The sequence below is a fragment of the Bos taurus genome, chromosome 3, assembly GCF_002263795.3.
Source record: "Bos taurus isolate L1 Dominette 01449 registration number 42190680 breed Hereford chromosome 3, ARS-UCD2.0, whole genome shotgun sequence".
In the NCBI taxonomy this organism is placed as follows: domain Eukaryota; kingdom Metazoa; phylum Chordata; class Mammalia; order Artiodactyla; family Bovidae; genus Bos; species Bos taurus.
Window position 1 is genome coordinate 1,621,046 of NC_037330.1, and position 25,636 is coordinate 1,646,681.

The 25,636-nt window shown below is 42.1% G+C and overlaps 1 protein-coding gene and 1 pseudogene across 3 annotated transcripts in view; one reads left to right on the plus strand and one right to left on the minus strand.

Annotated features, from left to right (window-relative positions):
* Nucleotides 1-25,636, minus strand: part of STYXL2 (serine/threonine/tyrosine interacting like 2) — a 67,211-nt gene that overhangs the window by 14,884 nt on the left and 26,691 nt on the right. For 2 of the 3 annotated variants that reach the window (XM_005203419.5, XM_024983987.2), the window contains exons 3-5: nucleotides 25,126-25,220; nucleotides 16,139-16,370; nucleotides 12,046-12,263 (exon numbers count right to left, since the gene is read on the minus strand). In XM_005203419.5, coding sequence (XP_005203476.1) covers nucleotides 12,046-12,263; nucleotides 16,139-16,370; nucleotides 25,126-25,220 — 545 coding nt within the window. 3 annotated transcript variants of the gene reach the window in all.
* On the plus strand, nucleotides 12,947-13,490 carry LOC104971408 (dynactin subunit 5-like; annotated as a pseudogene).

Here is a 25,636-nt window from a genome sequence, read left to right on the forward strand (position 1 = left end):
TGACAATTTGATCTCTGATTTCTCTGCCTTTTCTAAACCAAGCTTGTTTAGAGGTTCAAAATTTGGAGATCCTCAGTTCATGTACTGCTCATGTCTAGTTTGAAGGATTTTTAACATAACCTTTCTAGCATGTGAAATGAGTGCAATTGTATGGTAGTTTGAACATTCTTTGGTATTGCCCTTCTTTGGGATTGGAATGAAAACTGAGCTTTTCCAGTTGTGTGGCCACTGCTGAGTTTTCCAAATTTGCTGACAAGTTGAATGCAGCACTTTAACAACAATCCTATTTTAGGATTTAAAATAGCTTAGGTGGAATTTCATCATCATCTCCTCTATCTTTGTTCATAGTAATTCTTCCTAAGGCTCACTTGACTTCACACTCTACTCCAAGATGTCTGGCTCTATGAGAGTGACCACACTTTCATATGAGAGTGGTTATCTAGGTCATTAAGACCTTTTTTGTACAATTCTTCTGTGTTTTCCTGCCACCTCTTCTTAATATCTTCTGCTTCTGCTAGGTCTTTACTGTTTCTGTCCTTTTTAAAAAAATTTCTTTTTAAATTGAAGGATAATTGCTTTATAGAATTTTGTTGTTTTCTGTCAAACCTCGACATGAATCAGCCATAGGTATATATTTATCCCCTCCCTTTTGAACCTCCTTCCCATCTCCCACCCCATTCCACCCCTCTAGATTGATACAGAACCCCTGTTTGAGTTTCCTGAGCCATACAGCAAATTCCCATTGGCTATCTGATTTACACATGGAAATGTAAGTTTCCATGTTACACTTTCCATACATTTCACCCTCTCCTCCCCCCTCCCCATGTCCATAAGTCTATTCCCTGTTTCTCGATTGCCACCCTGTAAATAAATTCTTCAGTATCATTTTTCTAGATTCCTTAATATTCATTAGAATATGATATTTATATTTCTCTTTCTGACTCACTTCATTCTGTATAATAGGTTCTAGTTCATCCACCTCATCAGAATTGAGTCAAATGCATTCCTTTTTATGGCTGAGTAATATTCCATTGTGTATATGTACCATAACTTCTTTATCCATTCATCTGTTGATGGACATCTAGGTTGCTTCCATGTAATATTGTATTAGTGCTGCAATGAACAATGTGATACATGTGTCTCTTTCAATTTTGGTTTCCTAGGAGTGGGATTGCTGGGTCATATGGTGGTTTTATTCCTAGGTTTTTAAGGAATCTCCATACTGTCTCCCATAGTGGCTGTATCAATTTACATTCCCACCAACTGTGCAAGAACATTCCCTTTTCTCCACACCCTCTCCAGCATTTATTGTTTGTAGACTTTTTGATGATGGCCATTCTGACCAGTGTGAGGTGATATCTCACTGTAGTTTTGATTTGCATTTCTCTAATAATGAGTGATGTTGAGCATCTTTTCACGTGTTTGTTAGCCATCTGTATGTCTTCTTTGGAGAAATACCTGTTTAAGTCTTTTCCCCACTTTTTGATTGGGTTGTTTGCTTTCCTGGCATTGAGTTGTATGAGCTGCTTATAATTTTGGAAATTAATCCTTTGTCAGTTGTTTCACTTGCTATTATTTTCTCGCATTCTGGGGGTTATCTTTTCACCTTGCTTATAGTTTCCTTTGCTGTGCAAAAGTTTTTAAGCTTAATCAGGTCCCACCTGTTTACTTTTGTTTTTATTTCCATTACACTAGAATGTGGGTCATAGAGGATCTTGCTTTGATTTATGTCATGTTCTGCCTATGTTTTCCTCTAAGAGTTTTATAGTTTCTGGTCTTACATTTAGGTCTTTAATCCATTTTGAATTTATCTTTGTGTATGCTGTTAGGAAGTGTTCTAATTTCATTCTTTTACATGTAGCTGTCCAGTTTTCCCAGCACCATTTATTGAAGAGGCTGTCTTTGCCCCATTGTATATTCTTGTATCCTTTATCAAAAATAAGATACCCATAGGAGCATGGCTTTATTTTTGGGCTTTCTATCTTGTTCCATTGGTCTATATATCTGTTTTTGTGCCAGTACCATACTGTCTTGATGACTGTAGCTTTGTAGTGTAATCTGAAGTCAGGAAGGTCGATTCCTCGAGCTCCATTCCGCTTTCTCAGGACTGCTTTGGCTATTCGGGATTTTTTGTGTTTCCATATGAATTGTGAAATTTTTTGTTCTAGTTCTGTGAAGAATGCCATTAGTAATTTGATAGGGACCACACTGAATCTGTAGATTGCAGTTTGGTAGTATAGTCATTTTCACAAAATCCATTCTTCCTACCCAGGAACATGGAATATTTCTCCATCTGTTTATGTCATCTTTAATTTCTTCCATTAGTGTCTTATAATTTTCTGTGTACAGCTGTTTTGTCTCCTTAGGTAAGTTTATTCCTAGATATTTAATTCTTTTTGTTGCAATGGTGAATGGGATTGATTCCTTAATTTCTCTTTCTGATTTTTCATTGTTAGTACTTAGAAATGCAAGTGATTTCTGAGTATTGATTTTGTATCCTGCAACTTTGCTAAATTCACTGATTCTCTAGTAATTTTCTGACACTATCTTTAGGGTTTTCTATGTACAGTATCATGTTATCTGCAAACAGTGAGAGCTTACTTCTTTTCCAATCTGGATTCCTTTTATTTCTTTTTCTTCTTTCATTGCTGTAGCTCAGACTTCCAGAACTATGTTGAATAATAGTGGTGAAAGTGGACACCCTTGTCTTGTTCCTGATCTTAGGGATATGATTTTAGTTTTTCACCATTGAAAATAAGGTTTGTTGTAGACTTATCATATACGGCCTTTACTATGTTGAGGTAGGTTCTTTCTATGCCCATTTTTTGAAGTTTTAATCATAAATGGGTGCTGAATTTTGTCAAAGGCTTTTTCTGCATCTATTGAGATGATCATATGGTTTTTATCTTTTGATTTGTTAATATTGTATATCACATTGATTGATTTGAATATATTGAAGAATCCTTGCATCCCTGGAATAATCCCAACTTGATCATGGTGTATGAACTTTTTGATGTGTTGCTGAACTCTGTTTCCTAAAATTTTGTTGAGGATTTTTGCATCTCCATTCATCAGTGATATTGGCTTGTAGTTTTCTTTTTTTGTGCTGTTTTTGTCTGGTTTTGGTATCAGGGTGATGGTAGCCTTGTAGAATGAGTTTGGAAGTGTTCCTTCCTCCTCAGTTTTTTGAAAGAGTTTTAGAAGGATAGGCCTTAGCTCTTCTCTAAATGTTTGATAGAATTCTCCTGTGAATCCATCTGGTCCTGGGCTTTTGTTTTTTGGGAGATTTTTGACCACAGATTCAATTTCAGTGCTTGTAATTGGATTGTTCATAATTTCTATTTCTTCCTGGTTCAGTCTTGGAAGATTGAACTTTTCTGAGACTCTGTCCATTTCTTCCAGGTTATCCATTTTATTGCCATTTAGTTGATCATAAGTCACTTATAATCCTTTGTATTTTTGCATTGTCTGTTGTAACCTCTCCTTTTTCATTTCTGATTTGTTGGTTTGATTCTTCTCTCTTTTGTTCTTGATGAGTCTGGCTAAAGTTTTGTCAATTTTGTTTACCTTTTCAAAGAAACAGCTTTTAGTTTTATTGATCTTTACTATTGTTTCTTTTATTTCTTTTTCATTTATTACTGCTTGGATCATTATGATTTCTTTCCTTCTACTAATTTTGAGGTTTTTTTTGTTCTTCTTTTTCCAGTTGTTTTAGGGGTAAAGTTAGGTTGTTTATTTGATGTTTTTCTTGTTTCTTGAGGTAGGATTGTATTGCTATAAACTGCCTCTTAGAACTGCTTTTGCTGCATCCCATAGGTTTTGAGTTGTCATGTTTTCATTGTCATTTGCTTCTAGAAATTTTTTGAGTTCCCTTTTGATTTCTTCAGTAACCTGTTGGTTATTTAGAAACGTGTTGTTTAATCTCCATGTTTGTGTTTCTTACAGTTCTTTCTTGTAATTGTTATCTAGTCTTATAGTGCTGAGGTTGGACAAGATGCATGATACGATTTCAATTCTCTTAAATTTACTGAGGTTTGATTTGTGACCCAAGATATGGTCTATCCTGGAGAATGTTCCATGTGCACTTGAGAAGAAGGTGTATTCTTCTGCATTTGGATGGAATGTCCTGAAGATATCAATGGGATCCATCTCATCTAATGTGTCATTTAAGACTGGTGTTTCCTTATTAATTTTCTGTTTTGATGATCTGCCAATTGGTGTGGGTAGGGTGTTAAAGTCTCCTACTATTATTGTGTTACTGTCAATTTCTTCTTTTATGTCTGTTAGTGTTTATCTTATGTATTGAGGTGCTCCTGTGTTGGGTGTATTTACAATTGTTATGTCTTCCTCTTGGATTGATCCCTTGATCATTATGTAGTGTCCTTCCTTATCTCTTGTAATTGTCTTTATGTTAAGGTCTATTTTGTCTGATATGAGGATTACTACTCCAGCTTTATTTTGCTTCCCATTTGCATGGAATATATTTTTCCATCCTCTCACTTTCAGTTTATATGTGTCTTGAGGTCTAAAGTGGGTTTCTTGTAGACAGTGTGTGTATGTATATATATATATATATATATACATATATGTGTATATATATATATATATATATATCTTGTTTTTGTATATATATATCTTGTTTTTGTATCCATTCAGCCAGTCTGTGTCTTTTGGTTAGACCATTTAATCTATTTACATTTAAAGTAATTATTGATATATATGTTCCTATTGCCATTTTCTTAATGTTTGGGGTTGATTTTGTAGCTCTTTTTTCTTCTCTTGTATTTTTTGACTATATAAGTCCCTTTAACATTTGTTGTAAAGCTGATTTTGTGGTACTGAATTCTCCTAACTTTTGCTTGTCTGAAAAGCTTTTTATTTCTCCATCAATTTTGAATGAGATCCTTGCTGGGTATAGTAATCTTGGTTGTAGATTTTTCCTTTCAGTACTTTAAATATATCCTGCCATTCCCTTCTGGACTGCAGAGTTTTTGCTGTAAGATCAGCTGTTAAGTATATGAGCTTTCCCTTGTATGTTACTTGTTGCTTCTCCCTTGCTGCTTTAATGTTTTTTCTTTGTGTTTAGATTTTATTAGTTGGATTAGTATGTGTCTTGGCATGTTTCTCCTTGGATTTATCCTGTATGGGACTCTTTGTGCATCTTGCACTTGATTGACTATTTCCTTTTCCATGTTGGGGAAATTTCAAACTATATCTTTAAAAAATTTCTCATACCCTTTCTTTTTCTCTTCTTCTTCTGGAACCCCTATAATTCCAATGTTGGTGCATTTGATATTGTCCCAGAGGTCTCTGAGACTGTTATCAGTTGTTTTCATTCTTTTTACTTTATTCGGCTCTTCAGAAGTTATTTCCACCACTTTGTCTTCCAGCTCACTGATTCATTCTTCTGCTTCAGATATTCTGCTATTGATTCTTTCTAGAGTACTTTTAATTTCATTAGTTGTGTTGTTTGTCTACGTATGTTTATTCTTCAATTCTTCTAGGTCTTTGTTAATTTGTTCTTGCATTTTATCCATTTTGTTTTCAGTTTTTGATCATCTTTGCTATCATTATTCTGAATTCTTTTTCAGGTAGTTTGCCTATTTCCTCTTCATTTATTTGGACTAATGTGTTTCTAGTTGTTCCTTCATTTGTGTAGTTTTTGTCTGCCTTTTCATTATTTTTTTTTTAACTTATTGTGTTTGAGGTCTGCTTTTCCCAGGCTTCAAGGTTGAATTCTTTCTTCTGTTTGGTTTCTGCCCTCCTAAGGTTGGCCCAGTGGTTTGTGTAAGCTTGTAAAGGGTGAGATTTGTGCTGAGTTTTTGTTTGTTTTTCCTCTGATGGGTAAGGCTGAGTGAGGTGATAATCTTGTCTGCTGATGATTGGGTTTGTATTTTTGTTTTATTTGTTGTTTAGATGAGGCATCCTGCACAGGGTGCTACTAGTGGTTGGTGATGCTGGGTCTTGTATTCAAGTGATTTTCTTTGTGTGAGTTCTCACTATTTGATACTCCCTAAGGTTAGTTCTCTGGTTGTCTAGAGTCTTGGAGTCAGTGCTCCCACTCCAAAAGCTCTGGGAACAAAGATTCCACAAGTGGTTTGTTATGGGATTGCTGCTGCTGCTGCTGCTAAGTCGCTTCAGTCATGTCTGACTCTGTGCGACCCCATAGACGGCAGCCCACCAGGTTCCCCCGTCCCTGGGATTCTCCAGGCAAGAACACTGGAGTGGGTTGCCATTTCCTTCTCCAATGGAGGAAAGTGAAAAGTGAAAGTGAAGTCGCTCAGTTGTGTCCGACTCTTCATGACCCCATGGACTACAGCCTACCAGGCTCCTCCATCCATAGGATTTTCCAGGCAAGAGTACTGGATTGGGGTGCCATTGCCTTCTCCTTGTTATGGGATTAAGTGAGATTAAAACAAATATCCAAAAAAGAGAAACCAAAGATGAACCCCAGACAAATGGCAATTACAAAATCAGGCAAATAATTAAAATAATGGAATATACACATATACACATATACACCCATGAGCAAAGTGAAAACGGTCCACCAACAAAAGTAAAGTACAGTAGACTGACCCAACAGACAAAGGAAATAAAAAATTATATTTACCAGTTAAGAACAAAACTAACTAAATCACGAACTGGAAAACAAAACTAAAGCAAGGTGCCAATTGGGGAATAAAGCAATGAAAATTAAACTACCAAATTGTTGATAGGAAAGGAAAGAAAGAAAGAATAGATATGCAAAGTTAAATAGAGGTAGATTAAGAAGATTTATATACATTAAAGATTAACTGCAAGGGGAAAAGAACAGTAGGAAAGACAAACAAAGGAATAAATGTAGAAAAAATATAATAGGTTTAAAAAATTAAAATTATAAAGAAGAGAAAAGAAAGAAAAAACAGAAGAAAGAAAAAAAGAAAAAGGAAAACTCCACAGAACTGCAAAAGCCCAATGTAGAGGCAAAGGTTTATAATAGCAATAAAAAAATGTTACTGATTAAAAAATAAAGCTCAAAATCTTAATTAGATTACATAGTGCCAATAAAATCAACAACTGCAACAGAGGTGGGTGGAAAGGGGAAAAAAATCCAAAGGAATCTACAGAGTGTCCAGGTTCGATGCACAATGCTGGATGCTTGGGGCTGGTGCACTGGGACAACCCAGAGGGATGGTATGGGGAGGGAGGAGGGTGGAGGGTTCAGGATGGGGAACACATGTATACCTGTGGTGGATTCATTTTGATATTTGGCAAAACTAATACAATTATGTAAAGTTTAAAAAAAAAAAAAACATAGGTCAAATCTTAAAAAAAAAAAAAAAAAACAAACATAAAAATAATAAATGTTTTTCTTGAGTCACTGCTGTCAGAGTCCTTCCCCTCGCTGGGAGTAACAGTCCACCTCACCTCCCTCGGATGCCCTCCAACACTGTGCTGATCTCTGGACCTGCTGTGGGGGCAGCTCAGGTTCTAATCTGGTCCTACTCCTGTATGTTCTTGCCTCCAATGTCCACAGTTATCAGAACTACTGAATTTTCTTTGGTGGGAGCGCTCAATGACCTTTTATATATTCCATAGACAGAGTCTGCCTAGTTGATCATGTGGATTTAATCTGCAGCTAGTACAGCTGGTGGAAAGGTTTTGGGTCTTCTTCCTTAGCCCCACTGCCCCTGGGTTTCAATTCGGGTTTTATTTCCACCTCTGCATGTGGGTCATCCACTGGGGTTTGGTCCTGAGGCTGCCCTGGAGGACTTGGGTCTGCACCTGTGAGGGCCAGGTGTGGAGGAGGTGCAGCTGCTTGGGTCGCAGGGGTTCTGGCAGCACCAGGTACTCAGGGGAGCTGGCTAGGGCAGCAGGAAATACAGTGCTCTAGGAGGGCATGGCACTCCATGGAGAAGGAAATGGCAACCCACTCCAGTATTCTTGCCTGGAGAATCCCAGGGATGGGGGAGCCTGGTGGGCTGCCATCTATAGGGTCGCACAGAGTTGGACAGGACTGAAGCGACTTAGCAGCAGTAGTAGGAGAATGTGGCAACCAGTACTGGCCAGTACACTCCAGTATTTTTGCCTGGAGAACCCCCCTCCCTGACAGAGAAGGCTGGCAGACCACAGTTCACAGGGTTGCAAAGAGTTGGACACTGCTGAAGTGACCCTGCACGCATAGATGCAAGACTTTTTTGCTTGTGGCAGCTCTGCTCCAGTGAGAGTTGAGTGTGAAGGTGGCCCAGCTGCTTGGCCTGTGGGGACCCTGGCAGCGCGAAGTGTGCAGGGACACGGACTGCCTCCGCCGCAGGAGTTATGGCCCTATCAGAGTCTTTTATTCGAGCCCGTTGTAGCTGGCAATCAGAACGCCTCTTTGGCCAGTCTTTCTCTGTAGCTCTGCCCATTCAGGCACATAGAGGGACCCCCCCCTGGCCGGGCGTCCTACTCTTGTTCTGCACATCAGTCACTTAAAGAAGCAAACTGGGTGAGGTCCTACTCTGTAGTTCAGTGCATCAGACGTTTGATGGGCCAGCCTCTCTATTCAGCTGCTGCCAATGCTGGCATGTGGGGAGAGAGAGGCTATAGTGATGGCTCTCTCCCCTATGTGTGACTTAGCAGTATCACCTTGCTTCCATGGCCACCTGGCTTTCCTCCACAGGCATTTCTTATCACAATCTCCTCCTTCACCTCCCCTCGATCTGTCTCTCTGCAGTCAACAGCAGCCCTCGCCCTGGGCTCACTCCCCAAACTCCAGCTCTCAGCCGAGCTGCGCCTTCCAGGGGACCCTCATCTGTGTCCAGGGTATGTATGGTTGCAGCAAGGACTGTCTGATTCTCATTCCACTTAAGCTGCCACAGATCAGCTGTTTCACTCTCAGCCTTAAATGTTTCTCCTCCAACTCAGACAACTACCCCGATGTGTGATCGGACCCCTGCTTTAGTTCCCCCACTCACCGAGGGCAGGTCCAATTCTACTAACACTCCTGTTTTCCCCCTTAGTTCCTTCATCCTACCAAGTTTTGCATGGTTCTATATATTCTTTTCCTCTGGTCAGGTACTCCTGTCCACTCTCAGCTGGTGTTATGCACGCACTTCTGTATCTTAAGGTGTATTCCTGATGTATCCATGGAGAGAGATGTACTCCACATCCACTGACTTCTCTGCCATCTTCAGTCCTCTTTTTCTGTCCTTTATAGTGCCCATACTTGCATGAAATGTTCCCTTGATGGCTCTAGTTTTCTTGAAGAGATCTCTAGCCTTTCCCATTACATCGTTTTCCTTTATTTCTTTGCATAGTTTATTAAGAAGGCTTTCTGAGCTCTCCCTGTTGGTCTCTGGAACTGTGACTAATTGGGTATGTCTTTCCTTTTCCCTCTTGCCTTTTTGCTTCTCTTCTTTCCTCAGCTATTTGTAAACCTCCTCAGAAAACCGCTTTGCTTTCTTGCATTTCTTTTTCTTGGCGATGGTTTTGGTCACTGCCTCCCATACAAAGTTACAAACCTTCATCCATACCTCTTCAGGCACTCTGTCTACCAGATCCAATCCCTTAAGTTTATTCATCACCTCCACTGTATAATCATAAAGGGTTTTATTTAGGTCATACCTGAATAGCCTAATGATTTGCCCTACTTTCTTCAACTTAAGCTTGATTTTTGCAATAAGATGCTCATGATCTGAGCCAGAGTCAGCCCCAGGTCTGGTTTTTGCTGGTTGTTAGAGTTTCTTCATCTTTGGCTGGAAAGAACATAATCAATCTGATTTCAGAATTGGCTATATGGTGATGTTCACTTGTATAGTTGTCTCTTGTGTTGTTGGAAAGGGATATTTGCTTGACAAAACTCTGTTAGCCTTTGCCCTGCTTCATTTTGTACTCCAAGGCCAGACTTGCCTGTTGTTTCAAGTATCTCTTGACTTCCTACTTTTGCATTCCAATCCCCTATGATGAAAAGGAGCTTTGGTGTTCTAGAAGGTCTTGTGGGTGTTCATAGAACTAGTCAACTTCAACTTCTTCAGCACTAGTGGTTGGGGCATAGACTTGGATTACCATGATGTTGAATGTTTTACCTTGGAAACGAAGCAAGATCATTCTGTCGTTTCTGCGTATCTGAGGTTTTTGCATATTTTGTCATTTTTGGATATCTGAGGTTGCACCCAAGTATTGAATTTAAGATTCTCCCGTTGACTATGAGGGCTACTCCATTTCTTCTAAGGGATTTATGGCCACAGTAGCAGATATAATGGTCATCTGGATTAAACTCATCCATTCTAATCAATTTTAATTCACTGATTCTTAAGATGTTGATGTTCACTCTTGCCCTCTCCTGCTTGACCACATCCAATTTACCTTGATTCATGGACTCAATATTCCAGGTTCCTGTGCAATATTGTTCTTTACAGCATCGGACTTTACTTTCACCACCAGACACATCCACAACTGAACATCATTTCTACTTTGACTCAGCTGCTTCATTCTTTCTGGAGCTATTAGTAATTGCCCTCTGGTCTTCTCCAGTAGCATGTTGGACACCTTCTGACCTGTGGGGCTCATATTCTGGTGTCATACCTTTTTGCCTTTTCATACAGTTCATAGGGTTCTCATGGCAGGAATACTGGAGTGATTCATTCCTCCAGTGGACCGTGTTTTGTCAGCAGTCTTCACTGTGACTCATCAGTCTTGGGCGGCCCCACATGGCATGGCTCCTCATTGAGTTATGCAAGCTCCTTCAGCATGACAAGACTGTGATCCATAAAGTGGGTGTATATGTGTGCTCAGTCATGTCCAACTCTTTGCCACCCCATGGACTATAGCCCTCCAGGCTCCTCTGTCCATGGAATTTTCAAGGCAAGAATACTGGAACAAGTTGCCATTTCCTACTCTAGGGGATATTCCTGACCCAGGGATCAAACCTGTGTCTCTTGCATTATACATATTTCCATTAAAAGTTACCCTTCCTGGCCAGTTGGTGATGACAGGAAATGTCCCTCCCAGGAATAATGACTAATATTTATTATAGTAATAGCTATAAGTTTTAAAACATTTATTATTGGTCCAATTCTGTGCTAAGTGAGCTCTTATATGCATTTTTGCAATTTTAATCCTCACAGTAATTTTAGGAGCACTAGATCTACTTGTTCTATAGGTAAGAAAATTGTGATTCCTTGTAGAGCATAGCAACTACTGACTGCAGCCTGGATTTTTGGGCCCCAGATCCTAAGCTACCACTCACCCCCACTGTATAAACTCCAGTCTCTCCTTGTTGAGATCCTCACAAGACCAATGCCCATCAACTCTGTGGACAATCTCTGATCATCCCACTGGGACAGCAGTGATAGCATCAGCTCTGCTCTCCTCATTCCCACTCTCACCTCCCCAGCCAGTCTTGCCTCCAAAGTTCAAGGAATGAGTTTCTCATAATGTAGGTCAGCTCAAGGTGCCTTTCAGCTCCCTTCCCCCGGCCCTCAGCTTCCTGCACAATGGGCCCCTGCCATCCTCACTTGCCCACCTAACCCACCAGGCTAATCGCCTTGTGATTCCTGAACACATAAAGCTTATTCCACCTTGGGTCTGTGCGCTGACACTTCCCTTGCCAGGAATATTCTTCTTCCAGTTTTTCCATGGCTAGTTCCTCTTGTCACTCAGCTTAAATGTTTCCTTCTCAGAGAGGCCTTCTCAACCACTCTGGTAGGAGCTTGTCAGCCACTCCAGTACATCATCCCAGTTGTCATCTCTGCCTTACACTGATTGGTATCTGACCATTTTCTTTTTCTTTTTTTTTTTATATTGTTCTGCCTTCACTGCAATGTAAGTATCAAAGGCCAGAAGCTTTGTCCATATCTTTCACCACAATGTCTAGAATAGCACCTGGCCCGTGTTGGGCCCTCAATGATTACTTATCAGGTGAATACTGCTCCATTCCTTTCCCCTTGTCCTAGAATGAGACAACAACCATCTTAACATAGATGACCTCCAGACAGCAGATAACCTGGAGGTTTTCCTAACATTCTTTATGTTGCTCCTCCTGCTGTGGAATTCCAGCAGCCTGGAGTGAGCAGACCCCCTCACCTCTATAGGTCAGCAGGGCTTCATCCAGGAACTCGGCTGCCTTCCGGAAATGCTGGGAGATATCCACCTCAGGAAAGTCATCCACCTCCACACCCAGGTATTGGATCTCCAGGCCAGTGTAGAATTCAGGCCCCGTGTAGACACCAGTGCCGTGAGCAGCATTCAGGATGTGAGTAATTCCCAGCCTCTTCAGCCTCCCCTTGTTCACAGCCACACTCCTAAAGAGAAAGAAGCAGGGACTTTTTTTTTTGCCAGCATCAGAACTAGAAAGGTACCTTACCTCTGAGATTGGAAGCCTGTTTCAGCAGGGTCAGGAGAGCCCAGCTGGGTGAAAACCACTTCCTCTGCTCCACGGTATGTCTGGGGCTTACTGCAAATATTGTTATAAAAATGGACCAGTGACCTAGTTCTAGCAAGAGAGAGAAGGGAGGGAGAGCTGGGCAGGGGAGGACAGGAGAAAGAGGAGAACAGGGCTGATGTGCAAGGAAAACATTGATTGACTGAGAAAGCTCTAGGCTAAAATTCCATGCCTTCAGGATCGACATTTATCAAGACACAAAAGTGGCAGTCAAAAATAATTATAAAATTAAGTATGTTTCACACTGATGTGGCATGCTATATTTTTCAAAGTGCTTTCATATGCGCTATTTTAATTTATCCTAATAATAAACTTAAGAAGTAGAATAACTATTCTTTTTCCTATCTGAAGATTGTAAAAATGAATCAACTATGTTTTAGAACTTGTTCCTAAGAAAAGACTCTGAACAAGAACTGGAGGTCAGGATCACTGACCGCCCAGAGCGGAAGTGGTAGAGCAGCCGGAAGTTGCCAGAGTTCCAGTCAGAAAGACTGGCAGGCAGACTTTGACAGGAGCCAGAGCCACGCTGAGGAGTTGGTGGCCATGGCGTTGGGTGAGCCACTCTACAAGTCCGAGTACATCAAGATGGCACCTGAGAACAAAGTTAGTGGCCAGTCTGTATTGTGAGGAAGTCAGAACATCGTTCTCAGTGGCAAGACCATTGTGATGAACGACTGTATTATCCGAGGGGATCTGACAAATGTAAGAGTTGGACATCGTTGTGGTGTGAAAAGTCAGAGTGTCCTAAGGCCACCATTCAAGCAATTCAGCAAAGGTTGCATTTTTTCCTTTACATATTGGGGACCACATCTTTACTGAGGAAGATCGTGTGGTCAACGCAGCTCATATTGGCTCTTATGTTCACATTGGCAAGAACTGTGTGACTGAGTGCTGATGTGTCTTGAAAGGCTGTTGAAAAATTCTTGACAACACAGTATTACCCCCAGAAACTGTGGTCCCACCATTCACCGTCTTCTCAGGCTGCCCAGGACTTTTCTCAGGGGAGCTTCCAGAATGTACTCAGGAGCTGATGACTGACATCGCCAAGAGCGACTACCAACAGTTTTTGCCCTTGACACAGGTCTAATGTCTCTGCCTTGTGTCTTGAATTTGATTGAACTCTAAGATGAACTTGGGGACAAAGTGAGCCAGACAGCATCTACAAAGAGCTCTTGTGTCTTTGACACCTCCCACATTCTTTTTTTGTTGTTGTTGTTGACTTCCCTGGTGGCTCAGATGGTAAAGTGTCTGTCTACAATGCGGGAGACCCAGGTTCGATGCCTGGATTGGGAAGATCCCCTGGAGAAGGAAATGGCAATCCACTCTAGGACTATTGCCTGGAAAATGCCATGGACAGAGAAGCCTGGTAGGCTACAGCCCATGGGGTCACAAAAAGTCAGACACAACTGAGTGACTTCACTTTTCACACTCTTTTTTTGCTTGTTTGTTTAATTCTTTAGAATTTCTCAATCCTCCCAGGCTCTAAGCTCTTTAGACTTTAATAACAGAACGACTGGAGGGTGTCTCCAAATGCTGTGCTTAAACCATATCTATTCACTGTCACTCTGTACCATGATGTGGGGAGCATAGACTCATCTGTTTCCAGCACTCCCGCCCTTTGCCCTGCGGGCAGCCGGTGGAGCAGGGCATTCTATCCCAGTGGGGAGGTTGTGTGCAGCCCGTGGCTACGAGCTGCCACAGTGAGCACCATTCGCAGGGGTCACTGTTGGCTTCCCTGCTGCTCATGCAATTGGCCAGTTGCCACAGCTGCTTGTCATTTGCAAAAAAAAAAAGTGTTTGCCACTTTTCAGTGCCCAGGTTCCTCTTGGCTACTAAAACTTGCAGGGAGGGTGGTTAGTATTTCTCTTCTTTCCAAAATGACCTGATCATCTTAATTAGGGGTGAATAATTTAAGACTTTCTAGCATTCTATTCTAGCACCTTGGCTTTCATTAAAAGGGGGGCCCTTAGCATTCAGATTTTGTTTTTGCAAAGTCCCATGTTTGAGTCTCACGTATGGATGGACTAGACTAGCAGCCACTCCTTGTCTCATGGTGTTTAGGGGCAGCAGTGTACGCCTTATTTCACTGGAGATGTAGCATTTGTGACACTTGCTTTCTGGCCTGGAACCATTCAAACCATCCTGCATTTGCCAGAAATCTCACAGTTCAGACCAAAATATCAATACTTGGGCCCAATCTCCTATGTACATAGGGATCTCTTAAAATCATTCTGGGGGCCTGGAGTCCTGAGGAGTAGACAGAGTTGCCAGTGCTGTCCTTATCTTCTGGGTAATGGCACAATCCTTCCCGTTCTGCTCTAGTAGGAAGACTTAGAAGTGAAGGCCTGAGAAGGTCGGCCTTGCCTGATGCTCTAGTGCTACTGCGAATGGGGTAGGACAGTCCAGCCTCAAAGGTCAGGATCTAGCAGCAGCTGTCTTGACTTAATATCTGGTCTGGGGTTTGCAAAGAGAACTCTATGTAGTCACCTCTGCTAGTTCAATATAAAACTGCTTTCTGGTTTCTCATTTTTTATGTTTGTACATTAAAGGTGTGACACATGAAACAAACAGAAGAAGAACTGGAGTTTGGGATTCCTAGTTCAGAGTTCTTTTTACTGCAGTGGGACAGGTGGGGCTTAGTTTGAAGAGCTTCTGCACACAGCGTTGCCCAAGAAGAAGCAGAGGCCTTCAGCTGGGGGTTTCTGGAGATGCCCAGAGTCTCTGTTCATCACAGTGTGAATGTTTCTGAATCTATGGAGCTAATTAGAGATCACTTGGGACTTGGTGCCCAGCTCTGGGAATTGGGTTCTGGGCAACATATTATACCATGCTGGAGTATAAGACCCAATGTCCAAAGCTATTTTACCTATTGCCTGCTTTCAGGGCCCCAAATTCCCTCCCTTATATTGGGAAAAGATCTCATTAAGAAGCCAGTAGATCAGCAAAAATGGTTTCACAAATCAGTCTTTTGTTACCAATTATGTACTGGCAAGACCATGATGAAGGAATAAGATGTGAGTGAGTTGTTTGGGGTTTTGTTCTGGATACCACTGATAAACTTTTGAAAAACAACATTTTGTTTTCTGATTATAAAAATAAATGTTTACTGTAGGATATCTATACAATTCAAAAATCACTTATAGAACCACCTCCCAGCAAGAAGTATTGTGAAATTTTTATCACATTTGTTTCTAATTTGTTGTCTATGCAAAAGCACACGTGCACACACACACACACACTATATCAGTTAGTATCATATCGTATATACAGGTTTTGTAACCTATCTATCCTCTTAATATATTGTGGGTATTTTCATAAGTTAGTAAATACATATAAAATCAATATTGTCAATGGCTCCAAGTGCCCCATTATATGGTTGTTACGGATGTCATGGAATAATGGTAATAGTGAGGTGTGTGCTATTGGCAAGGCTCTGGGCAGGTAGGAAGGCCCAGAGAGGGCACCTGGGGCAGCGGGGAAGGCTGTGAACGAGAGCCCTGTCAGGAGGTTGGAGGATAAACAATCATACCAGCATTTTCGCCTGGGAATCCCTGTGTGCAGATGGGTGGCCTGGGTCTTTCTCCAAGGTGGGGGCTGGAAAAACGCTCAGGCAGCATCCATTTGCTGGATGGAGCTATTGGAGCTGTTGGTCCAAGTTGGGGGAATTTCATCTCTCTTGGGCACTACCCAGAGGGCTGGGACAAAGGCTCATGACCATCCAGCCATCAGACTCACTTCTCTGCTATGAAGACGTTGGGCCAGACCTCATCCACCTCATTCCAGGGAGCCTCTTGGCGGTCTTGGACCAAGGCCCGCTGGAGGTCCAGGATGCAGGGAGTGTTGTACAGGCTGGTGTCATCCATCTTCTCCCTGACGCGGTTGTACAGGTCCTCCACCAGCAACTGCTCGGCAGACTCCAGCATGCCTGGACACTCTGCCTCGACTCTGACCCCACGTGGCTTGAGTTCTAGGGGGAGAAGCAGCATTCTCATCAAAGAGAAAGAACACCACGACCCTCCCTGCTCCTTGGAAGAATCCACAATTGGCCCATTTTCTGCTGGGACTCTGTGTATGGGATGAATCTGATCTTCCAGGAAGGACTTAACAGGGATCAGCAGTAGCATAGATGTACTGGGGTGGGAGAAGGGACGTCAGTTTCCCTCATCTCCTCCCATATTTCTATAAAACTGGCTGATAGTTTCTTGGACCATGGTCCTTAAGTAGCTAGTATATGTCTGATTTATACTTGTAAAACCCATAGTGAAACAAAATGTATGCTTAGATGCGTTTACCAGATGAATACATGACATTCTTTAGTAACATAATTCATTCCATTAGTTCGAATCCATTATGTACAGAGGGCAAATAACTGGGAAAAGTAAAATTTTCAACAGTCACTTATGCTAGGTCATGTTCTAATACACCTTTAGTTTACTTATTTCATTTATTGTCTGAATGCATTACTTGGGCACAATCTCAAAAATGACAGAATGATCTCTGTTCATTTCAAAGGCAAACCATTCAATATCATAGTAATACAAGTCTATGTGCCAACCAGTAACGCTGAAGAAGCTGAAGTTGAATGGTTCTATGAAGAGCTACAAGACCTTCTAGAACTAACACTCCAAAGTGATGTCCTTTTCATCATAGGGGACTGAAATGCAAAAGTAGGAAGTCAAGAGATATCTGGAGTAACAGGCAAATTTCACCTTGGAGTACAAAATGAAGCAGGGCAAAGGCTAACAGAGTTTTGCCAAGAGAACACACTGGTCATAGCAAACACTCTCTTCCAACAACACAAGAGAAGACACTACATGTGGAATCACCAGATGGTCAATACCGAAATCAGATTGATTATGTTCTTTGCAGCCGAAGATGGAAAAGCTCTATATGGTCAGCAAAAAAAAAAAAAAAAAAAAGACTGGGAGCTGACTGTGGCTCATATCATGAAATTCATGAACTCCTTATTGCCAAATTCAGATTTAAATTGAAGAAACTAGGGAAAACCACTAGGTCATTCAGGTATGACCTAAATCAAATCCCTTACAGTGGAAGTGACAAATAGACTCTAGGGATTAGATCTGATAGAGTGCCTGAAGAACTATGGATGGAGGTTTGTGACATTGTACATCCCCAAGAAAAAGAAATGCAAAAAAGGCAAAATGCTTGTCTAGGGAGGCCTTACAAATAGCTGAGAAAAGAAGAGAAGCCAAAAGCAAAGGAGAAAAGGAAAGATATACCCATCTGAATGCAGAGTTCCAAAGAATAGCAAGGAGAGATAAGAAAGCCTTTCTCAGTGATCAGTGCACAGAAATAGAGGAAAACAATAGAATGGGAAAGACTAGAGATCTCTTCAAGAAAATTAGAGATATCAAGGGAACATTTCGTGCAAAGATGGGCACAAAAAAGGACAGAAATTGTATGGACCTAACAGAAGCAGAAGATATTAAGAAGAGGTGGTAAGAATACACAGAAGAACTGTACAAAAAAGATCTTCGGACCCAGATAACCATGATGGGGTGATCACTCACCGAGAGCCAGACATCCTGGAATTGGAAGTAAAGTGGGCCTTAGAAAGCATCACTAAAAAACAAAGCTAGTGGAGGTGATGGAATTCCAGTTGAGCTATTTCAAATCCTAAAAGATGATGCTGTGAAAGTGCCACACTCAGTATGCCAGCAAATCTGGAAAACTCAGCAGTGGCCACAGGACTGGAAAAGGTCCATTTTCATTCCAGTCCCAAAGAAAGGCAATGCCAAAGAGTGTTCAAACTACCGCACAATTGCAGTCATCTCAAACACTAGCAAAGTAATGCTCAAAATTCTCCATGCCAGGCCCCAGCAGTACATGAACTGTGAATTTCCAGATGTTCAAGCTGATTTTAGAAGAGGCAGAGGAACCAGAGATCAAATTGCCAACATCTGTTGGCTCATCAAAAAAGCAAGAGAGTTCCAGAAAAACAACTACTTCTGCCTTATTGACTATGCCAAAGCCTTTGACTATGTGGAGCACACTAACTCTGGAAAATTCAAGAGTTGGGAATACCAGACCACCTTACCTGATTCCTTAGAAATCTGTACGCAGGTCAAAAAGCAACAGTTAGAACTGGACATGGAACAGACTGGTTCCAAATTGGGAAATGAGGACATCAAGACTGTATATTGTCACCTTGCTTATTTAACTTATATGCAGAGTACATCATGCAAAATGCTGGGTTGGATGAAGCACACGTTGGAATCAATATTGCCGGGAGAAATATCAAAAATCTCAGATACACAGATGATACCACCCTAAAGGCAGAAAGTGAAGAGGAACTAAAAAGCCTCTTGATGAAAGTGAAAGAGGAGAGTGAAAAAGTCAGCTTAAAACTCAACATTCAGAAAACTAAGATCATGGCATCTGGTCCCACCACTTCACGGCAAAAAGATGGGGAAACAACGGAAACATGAGAGACTTTATTTTGGGGGGCTCCACAATCACTGCAGATGGTGACTGCAGCCATGAAATTAAAAGATGCTTGCTCCTTGGAAGAAAAGCTATGGCCAACCGAGACAGCATATTAAAAAGCAGAGCCATTACTTTGCCCACAAAGTGCATATAGTCAGAGCTATGGTTTTTCCAGTAGTTATGTATAGATGTGAGAGTTGGACTGTAAAGAAAGCTGAGCATGGAAGAATCGATGCTTCTGAACAGTGGTGTTGGAGAAGACTCTTGAGAGTCCCTTGGACTGCAAGGAGATCCAACCAGTCAATTCTAAAGGAAATCAGTCCTGAATATTCATTGGAACAACTGATGCTGAAGTTGAAACTCCAGTACTTTGGCCATCTGATGCAAAGAACTGACCAATTGGAAAAGACTCTGATACTGGGAAAGATTGAAGACAGGAGAAGGGGCTGACAGAGGATGAGATGGTTGGATGGCATCACCAACTGAATGGACATGAGTTTGAGCAAGCTCTGGGTGTTGGTGATGGACAGGGAAGCCTGGCATGCTGCAGTCCATGGGATTGCAGAGTCAGACATGACTGATCAACTGAACTGAACTGACTGCCTCTCTAGAGTGTAGGCCTGTGATCCACAACCTCCCAGCTCTATGACAGCTGGGAAAACTTTGCAATGAGCCCTGATGCCAGTCACAAGACATCATACAGGACCTTTTTGACAACAGCCCAAAAAAGCTCAAATTTCAAATGAATTCCCTCTTGAGTGAAACTTTATCTTCTCCTTCCAATGTATTTTCTTCCAAATTATCAAATATAGAGGAAAGTAAGATCTTTCATTTCTCTAAGAATTTATCAGTTCAGTTCAGTCGCTCAGTCATGTCTGATTCTGCGACCCCATGGACTGCAGCACCCGGGTGCTGCAGTCCATGGGGTCCATCACCTGTCCATCATCCAACTCCCAGAGTTTACTCATACTCAGGTCCATTGAGTTAGTGATGCCATCCAACCTTCTCATTCTCTGTCAGCTCCTTCTCCTGTCTTCAGTCTTTCCCAACATCAGGGTCTTTTCCAATGAGTCAGCTCTTTGCAGCAGGTGATCAAAGTATTGGAGTTTCAGCTTCAGCATCAGTCCTTCTAATGAATATTCAGGACTGATTTCCTTTAGGATGGACTGGTTGGATCTCCTTGCAGCCCTAGGGACTCTTGAGAGTCTTCTACAACACCACAGTTTAAAAGCATCAATTCTGCAGCACTCAGCTTTCTTTATAGAACAACTCTTACATCCATACATGACTATTGAAAAATCATAGCTTTGACTAGACAGACCTTTGTTGGCAAAGTAATGTCTCTGTTTTTTAATATGCTGTCTAGGTTGATCATAACTTCTCCCAAGGAGTAAGCATCTTAATTTCAAGGCTACAGTCACCATCTGCAGTGATTTTGGAGCTCAAAAAAATAAAATCTGTCACTGTTTCCACATTTATTTGCCGTGAACTGATGGGACCTATGGTCATGTATGGATGTGAGAGTTGGACTGTGAAGAAGGCTTAGTACAGAAGAATTGATGCTTTTGGACTGTGGTGTTGGAAGAAGACTTTTGAGAGTCCCTTGGACTGCAAGGTGGTCCAACCAGTCCATTCTGAAGGAGATCAGCCCTGGATTTTTTTTGGAAGGAATGATGCTAAAGCTGAAACTCCAGTACTTTGACCACCTCATGCGAAGAGTTAACTCACTGGAAAAGACTCTGATGCTGGGAGGGATTGGGGTCAGGAGGAGAAGGGGATGACAGAGGATGAGATGGCTGGATGGCATCACTGACTCGATGGACGTGAGTCTGGGTGAACTCCAGGAGGTGGTGATGGACAGGAAGACCTGGCGTGCTGCGATTTATGGGGTTGCAAAGAGTCGGACATGACTGAGTGACTGAACTGAACTGAACTGATGGGACCAGATGCCATGATCTTAGTTTTCTGAATGTTGAGTTTTAAGACAACTTTTTCACTCTCCTCTTTCACTTTTGTCAAGAGGCTCTTTAGTTCTTCTTCACTTTCTGCCATACGGGTGGTGTCATCTGCATATATGAGGTTATTGATATTTTCCCTGGCAATCTTGATTCCAGCTTGTGCTTCTTCCAGCCCAGTGTTTCTCATGAAGTACGCTGCATATAAGTTAAATAAGCAGGGTAACAATATACAGCCTTGACATAGTCCTTTCCCGATTTGGAGCCAGTCTGTTGTTCCATGTCCAGTTCTAACTAACTGTTGCTTTTTGACCTGCATACAGATTTCTCAGGAGTCAGGCAAGGTGGTCCTGTATTCCCATTTTTTTAAGAATTTTCCACAGTTTGTTGTGATCCACACAGTCAAAGGCTTTGGCATAGTCAATGAAGCAGAAGTAGTTGTTTTTCTGGAACTCTCTTGCTTTTTTGATGAGCCAACAGATGTTGGCAATTTGATCTCTGGTTCCTCTGCCTCTTCTAAAACCAGCTTGAACATCTGGAAGTTGACAATTCACGTATTGTTGAAGCCTGGCTTGGAGAATTTTGAGCTTTACTTTACTAGCGTGTGAGAGGAGTGCAATTGTGTGGTAGTTTGAGCATTCCTTAGTGTTGCCTTTCTTTGGGATTGGAATGCAGACTGACTTTTTCCAGTCCTGTGGCCACTGCTGAGTTTTCCAAATTTGCTGGCATATTGAGTGCAACATTCACAGCATCATCTTTTAGGATTTGAAATAGCTCAACTGGAATTCCATCACCTCCACTAGTTTTGTTCGTAATGATGCTCCTAAGGCCCACTTGACTTCACATTCTAGGATGTCTGGGTCTAGGTGAATGATCACACCATTGTGATTATCTGGGTCATGAAGATCTTTTTTGTACAGTTCCTCTGTGTATTCTTGCCACCTCTTCTTAATATCTTCTGCTTCTGTTAGGTCCATACCATTCTGTCCTTTATTGAGCCCATCTTTGCATGAAATGTTCCCTTGGTATCTCTAATTTTCTTGAAGAGCTCTCTAGTCTTTTCCATTCTACTGTTTTCCTCTATTTCTTTGCATTGATCACTGAGGAAGGCTTTCTTATCTCTCCTTGCTATTCTTTGGAACTCTGCCTTCAAATGGGTATATTTTTCCTTTTCTCCTTTGCTTTTGGCTTCTCTTCTTTTCACAGCTATTTGTAAGGCCTACTCAGACAGCCATTTTGCCTTTTTTTTTGCATTTCTTTTTCTTGGGGATTGGTCTCGATCCCTGTCTCCTGTACAATATCACGAACCTCTGTCTGTATTTTATCAGGCACTCTGTCTATCAGATCTAGTCCCTTAAATCTATTTCTCACTTCCTCTGTATAATCGTAAGGGATTTGATTTAGGTCATCCCTGAATGGTCTAGTTACTAAGGAGAAGGAAAAAGAAGGTAAGTAGGAAACAGGTGTCCTCCATGTTGGTCATAACCTCTTCCAGCACCACCTCTTCTCCATGGGTGAAATGTAGGTGAAGAGTGCAGCTGCATTTGGCAAATAGATGTGGCCTTGCTCTTCATGGAATGAGCAGGTGTGTGTAAGCTGGGCATGGCACTCAAATTCTGTCGATCCAGGAGTCCTGAGTTCTGCTGAGGGCTGAGGGCTTCATTTCCCTAAAGCTTCCCTTTCCTCTCCTCCCTTATTTCTGCACCACCTGATGGGCCCCACATCCATTCACAGGTCTCAGCTCTAAGTGTTCTTTGATCTCCATTTCAAAAGCAGAAAGAAGGAAACCTCTGCAATCCCAGTGCTCTATTTTGTTTAAAAATAGATGAAGTGTTCCTATTTTCTCCACCACTCTGGACTCTCCTGGGGTCTTAAATGGCAAATGTAAAAGCCTTTCTCTTTCCTTACTTCTAAGTAGAAGTAAGATTTCTACTTAGGTATTTTTACTACACTGAGAAAAAGACTCCCCACTGCCTCATTAAAACATGCAGCTGGGCCTTCCTCAGCTATTTACATAGCAGGGGATTGTTTTGAGTTCTTTTCCTTCCTGTTTAAAACAAATGTGCCAGTTCCTTACCCACACCGGGTACTTTCCCTAGGTTTCTAGTCCACACCTCAGCCACATCAGTTCTCCCATTTATTTCTACTCCTGGAAGTTTCTTCAAAAGACAGTTAAGCCCAGACAATTCTCTGCACTCTCTCAGATGTGTGGCATATGCAGACTTTCCTGAAATTGGAAGGTTCTGCCACATCCATTTTTACATCTCTAGTCATTACTGAGTAGGGCAATGTTTTGAAAGATCACTTGGTACATTTTCCTTTTTTCTGTAATTTATTCTTTGCTTCTTCTTCCACCACCCATCAGCCACTCAGACTACTGAAACTTTGACTTAATGCCTAGATATGACCTAGGATTGGAAAAAAATGCATTGCTCATTTTCAGGTCTCAGTATAAACGTTGAATGTCCCTAGAACCCCACAGACCTGACAGTGAAGCTTTCAAAGAGAGCACGTGGTTTTCTCACTACTCCTTAAACTGGACTCTTACTCACACACAAACCTGGAGAGTAGAGCAGAAAGGGAAGCGCAGAGCATGGATGATGCAGGATGGGCTGTTAGGGACATTCCTAACCACTCAGGAGGGACAAAGAACTTTCAGAGTTAGAGTGGTGCTGTGAGCAGTTTAGAAAGAACTGGATTGGGGTCAAGACACCTTGGCCAGGGCTTATCTGGTGACTCAGTGGTACAGAATCCTCCTGCCAGTACAGGAGACATGGGTTCGATCCCCGGTCCGGGAAGATCCCATATGCTGTGGAGCAACTAAGCTCATGCACTGCAACTATTAAGCCTGAGCATTAGAGCCAGGGAACTGCAACTTCTGAAGCCTCTGCACCCTACAGCCTGTGCTCTGCAACAAGAGAAACCACTGCAGTGAGAAGCTCTCACACTGCAACGAAGAGTCCGCCACTCGCCACAACTGGAGAAAAGCCAGTGCAGCAACAAAGACCCAGCACAGCCAAAAATAAATAAATAAAAATTCAAAATGCACACCTAGGCCTGCCTAGGAGCGAGGCAATAGCAACCTCAGGAAGGGCAATAAAGAAAACAGAAAAAACGTAGTTATTTGAGAAGATGGAGCCTCCTGGGATTCCCAGACCAACAAGCAACATCAGGTAAAATATCTCATTCCTCATCAAGTGTATAGGAGGCCCAGATGTCCTCAGAGACCCAAAGGGTCTAGGGCCTAAGGAAGACCTGGGGTTACATGGAAAGGGAGTAGTATGCTTGGTTCTCATCACTAGGGAAGCGATCCTGGCCACCAGCTGTGGATGCCAGATTAGGCTCAAGGCCAGGTGGGTGCTGTGTCATTAATAGGACTGCCTTACCCCACTATGGGAGAAGGCAATGGCACCCCACTCCAGTACTCTTGCCTGGAGAATCCCATGGATGGAGGAGCCTGGTAGGCTGCAGTCCATGGGGTCGATAAGAGTCTGGCACAACTGAGCAACTTCACTTTCACTTTTCACTTTCTTGCTTTGGAAAAAGAAATGGCAACCCATTCCAGTATTCTTGCCTGGAGAATCCCAGGGATGGAGGAGCCTGTTGGGCTGCCGTCTATGGGGTCGCACAGAGTCGGACACGACTGACATGACTTAGCAGCAGCAGCAGCAGCAGCAGCAGCAGCAACCCCACTATACTCATCAAAGTGAGAGAGACACAAAAGGCAAAGGCATGAGAAGGGAGAGGAATGAAATTGTGAAAGATTATTGCCCAAATTTCCATCCAATCTGGATGCGTATCCTTGAATGAAATATTGTATGGGTTCTGCTCTAAAATTTCCTGTATAAATATTAACATCTTTTTCCATTCCATCTTTTTTTTTTTTTAACCTTCTCCCCATTCATACTTCAGTGTGAAAACTATCTTTAATCTCTGGTGTAAATGCAGGTTTAAATATAGACATGCCCTTGAACAGAACTCTGTGGATGCTCCCAGCCATTTTGGGGGTTCTCAGATCTGCATCTGTAGCATAACCAGGACCCCTGAGTTTAACTGAAAAATTGGAGTAGAGGCCCTAGTGGCAGATTGGAGTTACCTCCCTGGCTGTTGACTAGAGAACTGTTCACACTGAGACATAATAATTTCCACCCTGTCCCATGAAGGTTGATGAGGAGGGGTTGGAGGAACTGTCTTCTTTGGACCTGCTCTTCTTAATGTGATGGGAATCACATGAGAAACACATGACATCTCCCAATGAGCCCCTTCTGAGGGTCTCCAGATGACCCATGGACCCTCCCACCTGGCGTCTGATGGCATCACCTTCATTGATGATCTGTTTAGCTGCAACAGCTGAGGAGAGGTGAATGGGATCCATGAAAATGCTTTCTGTTTCTGCATCTGAGACCATTGAGTACCTGAAAGAAGAGGATATCATGTGAGATGACTTAGAGCATCTGAATGGAAGGTAATCTTTTTAGACAAGAAACCTAGATCCGATTATAGCCATGAGTGGCAAACAATGAGAGATAAAAGGAATGCCTTCTTAAGAATGCAGACCACTGGGTATGCTATGGCTTAGTCACCTACTTATTTTTAGACCAGAATTGATGCCTTGATATGTGATGACGTGGTAGTCTGGGTTGTGGAGGGAAGAGACTGGGGGGAACCTACACTAATGTGGCTCCACTTTCTCTGTGTGTTCCTACCCTTGGATGTACTGCTGCTCCTTTTTCTTTTCCTGTCCCTGCCTCTCTGTTACCATTACGATCGGATGTCCCTACCTGTGCTTCCACCAGGGTTCTGCTAGATTGTTGGGCTGGGTAGGCTGCCA